This window comes from Juglans regia, chromosome 13 (genome assembly GCF_001411555.2).
Source record: "Juglans regia cultivar Chandler chromosome 13, Walnut 2.0, whole genome shotgun sequence".
In the NCBI taxonomy this organism is placed as follows: domain Eukaryota; kingdom Viridiplantae; phylum Streptophyta; class Magnoliopsida; order Fagales; family Juglandaceae; genus Juglans; species Juglans regia.
The window spans coordinates 5032950-5046448 of record NC_049913.1 but is presented as its reverse complement, the minus strand read 5'-3'; the positions used below and the strand labels follow the sequence as shown (position 1 = coordinate 5046448).

General features: G+C 35.8%; 3 protein-coding genes and 1 pseudogene across 3 annotated transcripts; 1 reads left to right on the top strand and 3 right to left on the bottom strand.

Moving 5' to 3' along the window:
* Positions 1–1214: 1214 nt before the first annotated feature.
* Positions 1215–2027, bottom strand: LOC109012069 (annotated as a pseudogene).
* Positions 2028–2437: 410 nt separating this feature from the next.
* On the bottom strand, positions 2438–4908 carry LOC109012062 (polyol transporter 5-like). Its single transcript, XM_018993506.2, has 3 exons — positions 4546–4908; positions 3876–4222; positions 2438–3588 (listed from the first exon to the last, which is right to left on the bottom strand). The coding sequence occupies exons 1-3, from the start codon at positions 4703–4705 to the stop codon at positions 2536–2538; spliced, it is 1560 nt and encodes a 519-aa protein (XP_018849051.1). The 5' UTR covers positions 4706–4908; the 3' UTR covers positions 2438–2535.
* Positions 4909–6501: 1593 nt separating this feature from the next.
* On the top strand, positions 6502–7604 carry LOC109012068. The gene is made up of 2 exons (XM_018993519.2): positions 6502–6901; positions 7362–7604. The coding sequence occupies exons 1-2, from the start codon at positions 6625–6627 to the stop codon at positions 7415–7417; spliced, it is 333 nt and encodes a 110-aa protein (XP_018849064.1). The 5' UTR covers positions 6502–6624; the 3' UTR covers positions 7418–7604.
* A 541-nt stretch (positions 7605–8145) lies between these two features.
* On the bottom strand, positions 8146–10348 carry LOC109012061 (polyol transporter 5-like). The gene is made up of 3 exons (XM_018993505.2): positions 10065–10348; positions 9507–9853; positions 8146–9320 (listed from the first exon to the last, which is right to left on the bottom strand). The coding sequence occupies exons 1-3, from the start codon at positions 10216–10218 to the stop codon at positions 8196–8198; spliced, it is 1626 nt and encodes a 541-aa protein (XP_018849050.1). The 5' UTR covers positions 10219–10348; the 3' UTR covers positions 8146–8195.
* Positions 10349–13499: the final 3151 nt, after the last annotated feature.

The window sequence follows — 13499 nt, the reverse complement described above, 5'->3', positions numbered from 1 at the left end:
CATGGCCAACATCCAATTATTGAAATAAAAGAAAGAAATGCTGGAAAGGACGAAAATGCCACAAAGGCATGCACAACGATCGATCTCTCGATTTTAGATGGATATTTAGCACCATGCGAGCGATTATCATCCATACACTTATCCACGCTGGATTTATCATTCTACGCATGGTATTAAAAATCCAGTCAAAACGAGTTTTTATCTCAGTTTCCACGACCGAGTTGCCACCCATGCAATACGGTAAAATATTATGTTATATAATGATACTATACTAAGCAGTTTGTTTGACTTCGATATATGGTTAATGGAAAATAATTTACATATAATATTTTATATAATATTTTATATAATTATATTTTAAATAAAAAATATTTTTATAAAAATATATTTATTTTATAATATTATTATATAATATATTGTATGTATTTCATTGAGGCATGGGAAGGCCGGAAAGAGTAGTATAGTAGTTGGTTATATTTATAAATCACTGCATAGCTAGTTAATTAGATAGAAAAACTCAGACCATAGGTGTAGATTTTTCAAAAACAATTATAATAGATACGCAGATCACAAGATCAATATATATTTGGTCCAACGTATGCTTTATGTAAAAAAGTTAAATAAAATACTATTAAAATATATATTTTTATATTATTTTTATTTTAAGATTTAAAAATTTTAAATTATTTATTTTATTTTATTTTATATAATAATAATAATAAATTATAACAATGTAATAAATTCCTTTCCCATTCAGTCATTAATGCTAGCTCGCATCTGTGTTCCTTTGTAATTGCACCTATATATAATTCGCCATAAACTTTCAGTAGCCTTCTCCATATCTTTAAATGCTATGCATGTTGAGTGAGTTAGTGTCACGAGTCACGACCACCGTTTTAAAAAACAAAGTGAAGTTTATTGTTAGATTTTTTATTTTACATAAATTTTATATTTGTTCAATTTTGTTAAAGAGATTGTACGAGATTTAAACACTCCATAGTTCAAATATTATTTCTCCACCATTAATGCCATTACTGGTAATATCTAAATTCTGTAATGAAACATTTTTACTTGTCCTTTTAATCTAATTACATCTGCCCGTTAGTACCTAACTGAATTTGACCTATATCGTTCCCACCATTACCAGTACCCCTGACTTCCTTGTTCAGTTCATGATTTTGATGCTTCTTCTTCTTCTTGAATTCAGCAAACTTTCATCCGAAATCTCCGAACAACCCCTCCAAGCCCTCGAGGGTTCGACCTTGTGTCTCCGGTAACATGAAGTAAAAGAAGAACCATGATATCGTGGTAATCGACGCGTACAGAAAGAATGCCCCACCTAAGGTGATTCCGCGGCTCAGCGAGAGGAAAGTCAAGGAGATGACCCCACTCGTCACCCGATTCACCGCCACTCCGATACTGGTGCCCTGCGCTCGTAGCCTCAACGGGAAGATCTCCGAGCTTTATACCCACGTGATGGGCCCCATCCCGATGGAGAATAGTGCAACGAATGCTAGAACCATGGCAATGCATAGAGCCACTGCCCACGTTAATTTTGTATCCGAGTGTTCGACGATCGTCATGCCCGTTCCGAGCATTGCGAGAGAAAAAATCTTACCAGCGACACTGTTGAGGAGTAAGGGTCTCCGTCCGATCCTGTCCAGTAAGAACGTAGCCACCAAGATGAAAATGGTCTTAGTGAACCCAACGGCCATCGTCGCGAGTAGCTTGTGGTCCGTCGACTCGATCCCAGCCTTCGCCAAGATTCTCGAGCTATACAAAACTACAGAGTCGATACCCGTTATTTGTTGGAAGAAATGGAGTCCTACACCTGCAATTAAGGCGTGGCGAACCGACGGTGTAGGATGGAGAAATAATTCTTTCCACACATCCTCACTATGGTTATGTTTAGGCACCGAAACGATGTCGTCTGTGCAATTTTCAAGAATACTAGCTGCTCCTTTAATGTCTGCTAGTCTTGTATTGGCCTCCTCTTTGGAGTCTGAGGTTTTATCAATGAGTAACATTCAACATCCAATTATTTTTCTAATGCCCAATTGACAAAGAACTGGTTGAAACAGCTTGGAAGGATGAAAACGGGCCACAAATGCCCAGACAATTTCTTATTATTTTTTACTATCACGAGGACGACATCCTATTTAAATATTGAAATCTCTCTCCTGAAACTAAAATTAAAAAATTATAATAGACTATATGACAAATAAGAGAAAGAAAAACATTAATCTAATGCCTAAAACGAGGCGGTCCAGCTTTTTATCCAACATGTACATACCATGTAAATTAGTGCTTTGGTAAGTGAGTAATCGGAGGAAAAGAGACATCCAACCCAGCAACAACTAAATTCTCCGAAGCATCAGCCCCCTCTCAATAAGTAGTATAGACTTACCTTAAAAGAGGAAAAAAAAGAACGAATATATAGCAAGTACGTCGGTCAGTCTATAGTTCAAGATTATGAGTAGAATTTTTTATAATATCTTATAAGGACACTATTTTTTGTTATTAAACCAGTTTTGCTTACATAGCTGCTCCCTCATTTTGCTTCTTCTTCATCAATTTGGATAACTTCCACCCCAAATTACCAAACAACCCCTCCATGTCTTCTAAGGTCCTGCCTTGTGTTTCTGGTAACATGAAATAAAAAAAGAAACAAGATACTATAGCGAACGACGTGTAGAGGAAGAAGGCCCCGCCAGTTGTGATCCATTTGCCCAGTGAGAGAAAGGTCATGGAGATTACAGCACTCGTAGACGTACTCACAGCCACTGCGATGCTCACTCCATGGGACCTTAGCCTCAGCGGTAAGATCTCCGAGCTGTATACCCAGGTGACGGGCCCCACTCCTATTGAAAAAAATGACACGTATGCTAGAACCGTGGCAATGCACAGAGCCACCGCCCACATCAACTTTTGGTCTGACTTTTCGATGATCGTCAACCCGATTCCGAGGGTTGCTAGTGAGATAATCATGCCTGTTATGCTGCTTAGAAGCAACGGACGGCGTCCGATCTTGTCTAATAGGAACGTGCCAACCAAGATGAACATGGTCTTGGCGAATCCCACGGCCACTGTCGCTAATAGCTTGTCGTTCGTCGACGTGATTCCGGCCTTCTCAAATATTCGTGGGCTGTATAGAACGATAGAAGCAATACCTGATACTTGCTGGAAGAAATGGATACCGACAGCTGCGATTAAGGCGTGGCGAACGGACGGTGTGGGGTGGAGAATCAGGTCTTTCCACAAGTACTTGCCGTCACTTTGTTTCGGCACAGGAACGACGTTGTCAATGCAATCCTCAGAAATGCCGGCGACTCTTTTGATACCGGCTAGTCTTATCTCCGCCTCCTCTTTAGAGTCTGAGATTTTATCAAGGACTAGCTTTGCGTCGCCAAGTCGACCCTGCATGACTAACCACCTTGGTGACTCAGGCATGCCTAAAGCAAGGAGGCCGATTATAATGGCGGGGATAGCACCTGCTCCGAGCATCATTCGCCAACCCAAGTGAGTTGGGAGCTTAGAGAAAGCATAGTTCGAAACGTATCCCAACAATATCCCACCATTGATGAAGACCTAAAAAATCACGTCGAAATAATCATGTGAATGTTTTGGAAAGCCATATATCATCAATGAAATGGTTATCTGAAAATTTTCGTGGTAATATGTTGTACGGTGGTTACTTTTCATGAATTTAAAACATAATATCGAAAGCGCGCAGGAACCAAATTACAATGATTGCATTTGTTTAGAAGTGCTTTTCTTTAAAGTAATTATCAATATATAGCTATTTGTATTTTTGTTCCTTGGAAAACAATAGATGAGCATATATCTTTGAGATAATTAGTATACTACAAGCGAACCTCGGTGAACGAGGTTAGGAAACCACGAGACGAGGTTGGAGAGATTTCAGCAGTATAGACCGGAGCAACCATGAGCCCGTAGCCAACAGCGATACCGGCAACAAAGCGACCGACCATGAGAAAGGCATAGCTGGTGGCAAAGCCCATGAGGATAGCTCCGGCGAAGAAGATAGCTTGGGCTACCACGATGGTGTAGCGGCGGCCAATCCAGTCAGAGGTTCGGCCGGCGGCAAATGAGCCAATGAGGCAGTAGAGGTTAAGGATTCCGACGAGGATTTCGACCTGTACGTCGGTGATTTTCAGGTCTTCTTTTATGTATAATATTGCTCCGCTAATTACTCCAAAATCTGAAACAACAAAAGATTGGATAGTAAAAAGATGTATTATCACATTATTATAATTTTTTTAAAGTTTTATATTAAATATAATAAATAATTTATTTTTTAAAATTTTAAAATAATAATAATATTAAAAAATAATATTTTATTCACTTTTAATTTTAATTTATCGCATCTCAACTCGAAACAACACCTCAGTCTCCATTTCTTTCTCTTTCTTTTATCAAAGAAAAATGAAACAAATTTATTTCCGACAAAAACTTCTTAATTTAATCAACCAGAAAAATAAATACAAAGTATAAATAAAAGCAGCAAGAGGCCGTGAAAGTTACCGTAGCCCAGTAAGACGGAAGTCATGGAGGCCGAAACAGCACAAGCAATAACATAACTGTTATTCTTTGGTTTCTTTGGCGGATCAAAATCCACAATATTACTCTTCTGGGGTTCGGAAATGGCATTATTTTCAGTTTTCCGGTCAGCCATCCCGATCATTTAGCTGGCAGGATCGAGATCAGGGATGGATCGAGAGGTTTGTATAATTAGAGGGGCCGTTCTGTTGGGAATATTTGCAAAGTATTCAAGAAAGTGGCCATGAACCAAGCAAGCTAGCTCTGCTCTACTACTGTCAGTTCTGTGTTGAGCTAAAGATCAGAGTGATTTAAGAAAACAAAAGAATGCTAGTCATCATTATCATCAACTCATGGCCAACATCCAATTATTGAAATAAAATAAAGAAATGCTGGAAAGGACGAAAATGCCACAAAGGCATGCACAACGATCGATCTCTCGATTTTAGATGGATATGTAGAACCATGCGAGCGATTATCATCCATACACTTATCCACGCTGGATTTATCATTCTACGCATGGTATTAAAAATCCAGTAAAAACGAATTTTTATCTCAGTTTCCACGACCGAGTTGCCACCCATGCAATACGGTAAAATATTATGTTATATTATGATACTATACTAAGCAGTTTGTTTGACTTCCATATATGATTAATGAAAAATATTTTATATATAATAATTTACATAATTATATTTTAAATAAAAAATATTTTTATATTATTTTAAGACAATATATTTATTTTATAATATTATTATATAAAATATTATATAATGTGTTGTATATATTTCATTGAGGCACGGGAGGCCGGAAATAGTATAGCAGTTGGTTATATTTATAAATCACTGACATAGCTAGTTAATTAGATTGAAAATTTCAGACCATAGGTGTAGATTTTTCAAAAACAATTATAATAGATACGCAGATCACGAGATCAATATATATTTGGTCCAACGTACGCTTTCTGTGAAAAAATTAAATAAAATATTATTAAAATATATTTTTTTATATTGTTTTTATTTTAAGATTTAAAATTTTAAAAATTTTTTATTTCATTTTATTTTATATAATAATTTAAAAAAATTATAATAATTATATAATATGAATTTAAAGGAATTATAAAAATAAACTAGAATTGTGTCGTGAGTCGTGACAGGTGGTGAATATTTCACAAGTTAATTATCAGCCCAAGTCAAAGGCGTACAATTTCAGCCCTTCAAACTTAAAGAATTACACGAAAAGATACCAATATTTTAATATGAAAAGTCTGAATGCGACCTATTTCGTACCGATGCGCAATTTTTCCTATCGTTTTTCCAATGACTAGAAAAATCTACTCCATGAGTAATGTTACGCCCCATCGTTTCAATTTTTTTTATTTTTTTTTTAAATCACGTTGTATTAGATAATTATAGATTAGTTGTTATATTTTAATTATAAATTAATTATCTAATATGAAATAATGAAAAAAAATAATGAATAAATTTTTTCTTAATCTAAACAACGCTGCTGAACTATTATCTTTGCGATCACATCATCATTACTTGAAAAACTAGCTAAGTGTAACGTACAGAGGTCGAGCTATTGGAAAATTACCCACCTAGTATATCGTAAAGTCGAAGATGGAAAAACAAAAAACACAGAAAAAAAATGTAATCGCGCGAGGACCCTTTTTTTTGGCCATGACCAAAATAGGACCACTTGTTCTAAGGTGCATATCTACATCGAGCATTGTTTAATGGAAAAATATTTACTTCAGCCTATAGCCGCAGCACACTAATGCATTGGATGTTAAAAAAAAAAAAAAAAATTACGTGAGATATGCTGTAACTGCAAGCTGATGAATAGCATTGTTCTTGTTTAATTAATTACCCACCCCCCATGACAGACATCGGCCACTCCTCATAATTCATATTAAAGGCCAAACATCCAACCCATTAATTCAAGATACCAAAATAAGAACGATAATGTAATAAATTCCTTTCCCATTCAGTCATTAATGCATGCTTGCATCTGTGTTCCTTTTTAATTGCACCTATATATAAGGGAAAAGCTTGGGACCGGATGGGTTTAAAATTAAATTTCACACCGATCAATTGTATTTTGACACGTAAGCCATCTAAACAAAGACTTGCTGCATCTCAAAGCAGGCGATTCCCTCCCATCTATTTCCTTCTCCACACGTTGGGCTTGTCTCAGGAAGAACTCTTTCTATGGCTTCCGGTTAAGGATATCATTGTTAACGATCCATCTTCAAGGCTCATTTTGTTTGATATTGGTGTTGCTCATAAACAGCTCTCCCTTTCTCTCTTTGAAAAACTTCCAGTTTGTAAACCTCAAGGTATTCACTCTCCCTCTGATTTTAATTGTTTTTTTTTTTATTTGTTATTGATTCTGGTTCTGGGTTCTTCATTGTTGGGCAACCTTCTCTTGGGTTTCTTCTGATTTTTTGTTCTCTCTATTTGGCTACTGCAAAACCAGAGGTTACAGAATTGGAAAATGAAGGGTTATACTGTTGATTATTGTTTGGGGCTTGAACAGAGGAAATTAATTAGATAGCCTGTTCGAATTTCTGTCAAATTATTTTTGTTCTACAGTTATTTGTGCCCTTCATTTAATTTTCTTTTTAAATATTTAGAATGAAAGCATAAATAAGCTTTAAATTTATCAATTTTATTTATTTATTGAAACCAAACCGTGATTACTATTGCAATTTTGTTATTTGTGAATCTTCGTTTTCTTTCTAAAAATCTTATACATTGAGGATTCTGTGACTAACACTTATGAATTTGGGAGTGCAGACTTGGTATTGGAGAGGGATGGGAAGAACAAGATGAGATTTCAAGCTCAGAGATGAAAGATGAGTCTTTCATTTGAGAGGGAGAGAAGGGTTGGTGCAGGTGCTGATGGGAACGGAGAGGCTTATGGCTTGGAGAGAACGGACGATTTACGTCTGGGTTGTTCGTCTGGAGAAGGGTTGATGCAGGTGCGGTGCAGTGCAGCGAGAATGGGAGAATGGAGAGAACGGTAGAATTACGTGTGGAGAAGGGAGGGAATCGCCTGCTTTGAGATGCAGCAAGCCTCTGTTTGGATGGCTTACGTGTCAAGATATAATTGGCCGGTGTGAAATTTGGTTTTAAACCCATCCGGCCACAAGCTTTTCCCTATATATAATTCGCCATAAACTTTCAGTAGCCTTCTCCATATCTTTAAATGCTATGCATGTTGAGTGAGTTAGTGTCACGGACTCACGGCCACTGTTTTAAAAAACAAAGTGAAGTTTATTGTTAGATTTTTTATTTTACATAAATTTTATATTTATTCATTTTTTGTAAAGAGATTACACGAAATTTAAACACTCCATAATTCAAATATTATTTCTCCAGCATTAATCCCATTGAGAAATGATACTTGCAGTCGTGAGCGTGCAGTCGCCGTGCAGTCGCTTTGAAAAAAATGAATAAATAAGGGACCCACCTGAAAAGAAATTAATTTTTTAATAGTAGACCCCACTCTTTTCAAAGCGACTGCACGGCATTTGCGCATTCCACGACTGTATGTAGCATTACTCAATGCCATTACTGGTAATATCTAAATTCTGTAACGAAACATTTTTACTTGTCCTTTTAATATAATTACATCTGCCCATTAGTACTTAACTGAATTTGACCTCTATCATTCCCATTACCAGTACTCCTGAATTCCTTGTTCAGGTCATGATTTTGATGCTTCTTCTCCTTCTTGAATTCAGCAAACTTCCATCCGAAATTTCCGAACAACCCCTCCATGTCCTCGAGGGTTCGACCTTGTGTCTCCGGTAGCATGAAGTAAAAGAAGAACCATGATACCGTGGCAATCGACGCGTAGAGAAAGAATGCCCCACCGAAGGTGATTCCACGGCTCAGCGATAGGAAAGTCATGGAGATGACCCCACTCGTCACCCGATTCACCGCCACTCCGATACTAGTGCCCTGCGCTCGTAGCCTCAACGGGAAGATCTCTGAGCTGTATACCCACGTGATGGGCCCCATCCCGATGGAGAAGAGTGCAACGAATGCTAGAACCATGGCAATGCATAGAGCCACTGCCCACGTTAATTTTGTATCCGAGTGTTCGACGATCGTCATGCCCGTTCCGAGCATTGCAAGAGAAAAAATCATACCAGCAACACTGCTGAGGAGTAAGGGTCTCCGTCCAATCCTGTCCAGCAAAAACGTAGCCACCAAGATGAAAATGGTCTTGGTGAACCCAACGGCCATCGTCGCGAGTAGCTTGTGGTCCGTCGACTCGATTCCAGCCTTCTCAAAGATTCTCGGGCCATACAAAACTACAGAGTCGATACCCGTTATTTGTTGGAAGAAATGGATTCCTACACCTGCGATTAAGGCGTGGCGAACCGCCGGTGTAGGATGGAGAAATAATTCTTTCCACACATCCTCACCATGGTTCTGTTTAGGCACCGGAACGATGTCATCTGTGCAATTTTCAGGAATACCAGCTGCTCCTTTAATGTCTGCTAGTCTTGTATCGGCCTCCTCTCTGGAGTCTGAGGTTTTATCAAGGACTTTCTTCGCGTCACCGAGTCGACCCTGCATAACCAGCCACCTTGGTGACTCTGGCATGCCTAAAACGACGATACCGAGTATAACAGAGGGGACTACACCCACGCCCAGCATCAGCCGCCAACCCAAATTAGTTGGGAGCTTAGAGAAACCGTAGTTCGAAACGTACCCCAGCAATATCCCAAGATTGATGAAGACCTGTACAAAAACACGTCGAGAGAATCTCGTCAATGTTCTGTAGAAAAGTTTATGTGAAAGAGATTCAGTGTCCATTGATGCATTTAGATGATTAGATACGGTTTAAAAGTACGTTGGAACAAAAAAAAAAACTTTGGAATGCAACGAAGGAATATCTTTGAGATAATTATCGTGCTCCATACGTACCTCAGGGAAGGAGGTGAGGAAACCACGAGTGGATGCCGGAGAGACCTCCGCGGTGTAGACTGGGGCGATCATGAGGGCGAAACCGACGCCGACGCCGGCAACGAAACGGCCAACCATGAGAAAGGCGTAGTTAGTGGCCAAGCCCATGAAGATAGCTCCGATGAAAAAGATGACTTGGGCTACCACGATGGTGTAGCGGCGGCCTATCCAGTCGGAGGTTCTGCCAGCGGCGCAGGAACCGATGAGGCAGTAGAGGTTAAGTATCCCGGCGAGGACTTCGACCTGCAAGTCCGAAATCTTGAGATCTTTTTGGATGTAAATTATTGCTCCACTCATTACTCCAATATCTGAAACAACATAAGCGGACGTACATATTTAGAAAACTAATTTCCAAACATCAGAGAAAATTACTTCCAAGAAAATTGGAGATCTAGAAAATGGAAACTCGTTTCTTTAGGAGTATGCCACTTTGTTAACGAAACCTCAATGAAAACAAACGCAAAAGTAAACTTAAAAATAGGCTTATAATCATCCTTCAACAAGTGCAGAATCACTGACCATAACCCAGTAAGACGGAAGTCATGGAGGCCAAAGTAGCACAAGCAATAGCGTACATGTTCCTTCCGGGTTTCTTTGGAGGATCAAAATCCTCCAGAGATTTCGGGGGTTGGCCAGCTAAAATGACATTATTTTGATATCTCAGGTCAGCCATATCGGTCGGTTAGTTACAGAGATGGAGCGAGCGAGAAGTCTCAAACAGAGGAGGGGATCGAGTAGTACTGGCTTGTCGCGGTGGGAATTTGGCAGAGGAATTAAGTGGCCATTTCCGAGTGTTTAGTTTCAGAGAGCCTGTTTAAATAGACAGTCGCGTGCGTCACCGTGTGGGCCATAGAGCAAGAAAAAGAGCTTTAGCTCGCCGAACGGTGTTATTAATTTGCACGATTTGCATCCATGCTCTTTAAAATCATATATTAACTCCAGCTTTTAAAAGCAACATATATATTAGTCATTTATGGAAGACTAGTGGATCCATATATTGGCTTGTGTGTTAGTACTGTTGCTGCTTGCACTTTTTTGTGGGCTAAAATGGAGTTAATAACTAATATATATATATATATTATTTTAAAAGCTGGAGTTAATAAAATTAGTAGCTCTTTAAAATCATTATATTGTAAATTAATGAATGCTCAAATGAGAAATATTATTCTTGCTATGATCTATAAATGCTGCTGATCAGTTCGTAATGATTGAAAAACATTTGAGAGGAAGTTTACAGAAATAATTAATTTGTAAACTTTTTAATACAAATACGCTGAAGACATCGGCCACCAAATCTCTTTTTCTTTTTATAATTTCCGAGAAATCTGTCCACATATTGCAGGTTGGTCATGGCCCCTCGATATAAGGAACACATAATTGAAGTTTCAGCAAAAAGTAGAGGGATATGCTTAATCCACAACCACAGGAACATGTACATGCATGTCGATCGATCGTCAATTCTAGCAGTGACAAACTGTGTTCACATTTCCTGGGTCAACAAAGATGGGCTGATCTATCAGACAAAGAAAGGACCCCACTTTGAAGCTTTTTATAAGAGATTTTCAGCCCCTCAAATGCCCCATCATCTTCATTCTTCAATTATAGCTGATCACTAGTTCTGCCAATTATAATTACCTTTTTTCTACTTGCATGTAGAATATACATAAAATGATCCTGCATTGTTGAGATGTGACCATGAAAATCTTTTATGGCAGTCAAGGGTGTATATAATATATATATATATATATAAAATAATGTTATATATAATTATGAAATATATAAATACTGTACAGTCATTTTAAAAAAGAATATAATTTATTATTAAAAAATTATTTTATTTTCATGTCATTTTTATATTTATTTATTTTTTTCAAAACGACTATACAGTACTTACACATTCATGATTGTAATTATCATTTCTCATATATATATATATATATATATTTATATATGATGTCAAAGGTTCAATATTTAAGGGGACGTCAGAGAATTATTGAAAAATATAAAACAATGTTAGCCATTTGATTCATAAACAAATGAGTGACAACTAATTACAAATTATGTCAAGATGTTGAGTTAAATTGAGATGATTTAAATTCTTTATGAATAATAATAAGTTGAGATGAAATAATGAGTTTTATAGAATCTATCTAAAATGAGCTTACATGTATTTAGATATTAAGATAAATATTTGTTGAGTTAAATTGAGATGATTTGAAAATTGAGTATTTAGATGTTAGATTTAATTTAAAATTATACGGAAGGAAATCGATTCCAATTCCGTCTAAATTCTAAACGGGACCTTAATGTCAACAATGTTGAAAAAATTACGCGCTCACACGCGTATATGCCATTCTGATCGGCTAGTTAGGTTTAATTAACATATCAGGATCTGTGATTTGAAATGAATTAAAAGTACTAACTGGATTCCTCCCATTGAATTAGGGATCAATTATTTGCAAGGGTGAACGTGCAAGCTCATCATCAGTATTGGGTCCAAGATTCGTTTTAGAGGTACTTAGAGTGGGTTTGGATGCTGAAGTGAGTTGAATTGAGATGATAAAATATTATTATAATATTATTATTTATTATTATTATTATTTTGAGATTTGAAAAAATTAAATTATTTATTATATTTTCTGTTGAGATTTGAAAAAATTATAATGATGAATTAAGATGAGTTGAGATGAGCTTAACTTCCCAACGAAACGAGTATCTTCGACAGATTATTTAAAGTTAAATGATATTTTTTATGAATATAAGAAAATTTTAACTTTTAACTATTCAATTTACATAAATCTCTATATTAGAGTAGTTATTTTTTTATTATATAATAATAAAATAATATAAAATAAATTTGATTTTGGTTATTCACATCAAATCTTCATATTAAATTATATACTTATTCATTATATAGTAATGAGTAACTAATAATTTAAAAAATATTTAATTTTTTTAATTATTAATTTATTTAATTTTATCATATTTTACTATTCTACCTATTATATATTAATTAATAATCTTATTCTAATTAAAATAGTATATCACTAACTCAAATTAATATATCAATTGTGATAAAATATGTTATAGAAAGAAAGGGAGAGAAATGATTGATAAAATATGTATTTGATATATGTAAAATAACTTTTAAATTTAGAAAAATTTTTGAAAGTCACTGTAGCTAAATTCTAAATAATTGAAATTTAGCTAATCCATTATGAGGATCTTTTACTCTCTAATAACTAAACACTGAATGAATTTAACTTTTAACTAATCCATTGAAAATGCTCTAATACCCTATAGTACTATTTATTTCTTCTTATATATATGGGTTATCATATATTTGTGCTTATCCGCGTTCTCCTATCTTTATCATAGCAATTACTAATTATATATAGTTAATAGATGTGTAAAGCTTGTATATTGTATTTTTTTTTAATTTGAGTCTATTATTAAAAAAAAAAAAAAAATTCACAAAAATTCGAAATTTACTCACTTTTTTAAAATGAAATGCTAGAATTAATTACACACATTAAGACTACAATTAATATAATTTCTCTTATTATATACATATATATATATATACAAGAGTATGAATTTGGGTGTAGATATCTAGTCCTTTCTATATGCATCTGTGTAGATATCTGTGTAGATATTTGTTTCTTTGATCCGTTCCAAACAAATCATGATGCAAGAAAGTTGAATATCTCAGACTGAATTGTTTGACTCATATGAGTCCACAATCTGACGCCAGAAATACGTGATGGGGGGAGATTGGTACGTTGGGTAGTTTGCTACGTGGAGGAGTAGCCCGCTCGGTTTGACGTATAATACTTTATGAGTTTTTATTTTTATTTTTATTTTTTTAATATATATAAAAAATACATTAATGCATTTAAAATTATTTTTCTTGAGCGGCTGCAGTGTAGGCTTTTTCTTGCTACGTGACATATT

Coding starts and splice junctions, on each gene's coding strand:
- LOC109012062 (XM_018993506.2), bottom strand. CDS start 4,705: ATGATCGGGATGGCTGACCGGAAAACTGAAAATAATGCCATTTCCGAA. Junction 4,223..4,545: donor TTCCGTCTTACTGGGCTACG/GTAACTTTCACG, acceptor TTGTTGTTTCAG/ATTTTGGAGTAATTAGCGGA. Junction 3,589..3,875: donor TCCTAACCTCGTTCACCGAG/GTTCGCTTGTAG, acceptor GTGATTTTTTAG/GTCTTCATCAATGGTGGGAT.
- LOC109012068 (XM_018993519.2), top strand. CDS start 6,625: ATGGGTTTAAAATTAAATTTCACACCGATCAATTGTATTTTGACACGT. Junction 6,902..7,361: donor TCCAGTTTGTAAACCTCAAG/GTATTCACTCTC, acceptor TTGGGAGTGCAG/ACTTGGTATTGGAGAGGGAT.
- LOC109012061 (XM_018993505.2), bottom strand. CDS start 10,218: ATGGCTGACCTGAGATATCAAAATAATGTCATTTTAGCTGGCCAACCC. Junction 9,854..10,064: donor TTCCGTCTTACTGGGTTATG/GTCAGTGATTCT, acceptor ATGTTGTTTCAG/ATATTGGAGTAATGAGTGGA. Junction 9,321..9,506: donor TCCTCACCTCCTTCCCTGAG/GTACGTATGGAG, acceptor GTTTTTGTACAG/GTCTTCATCAATCTTGGGAT.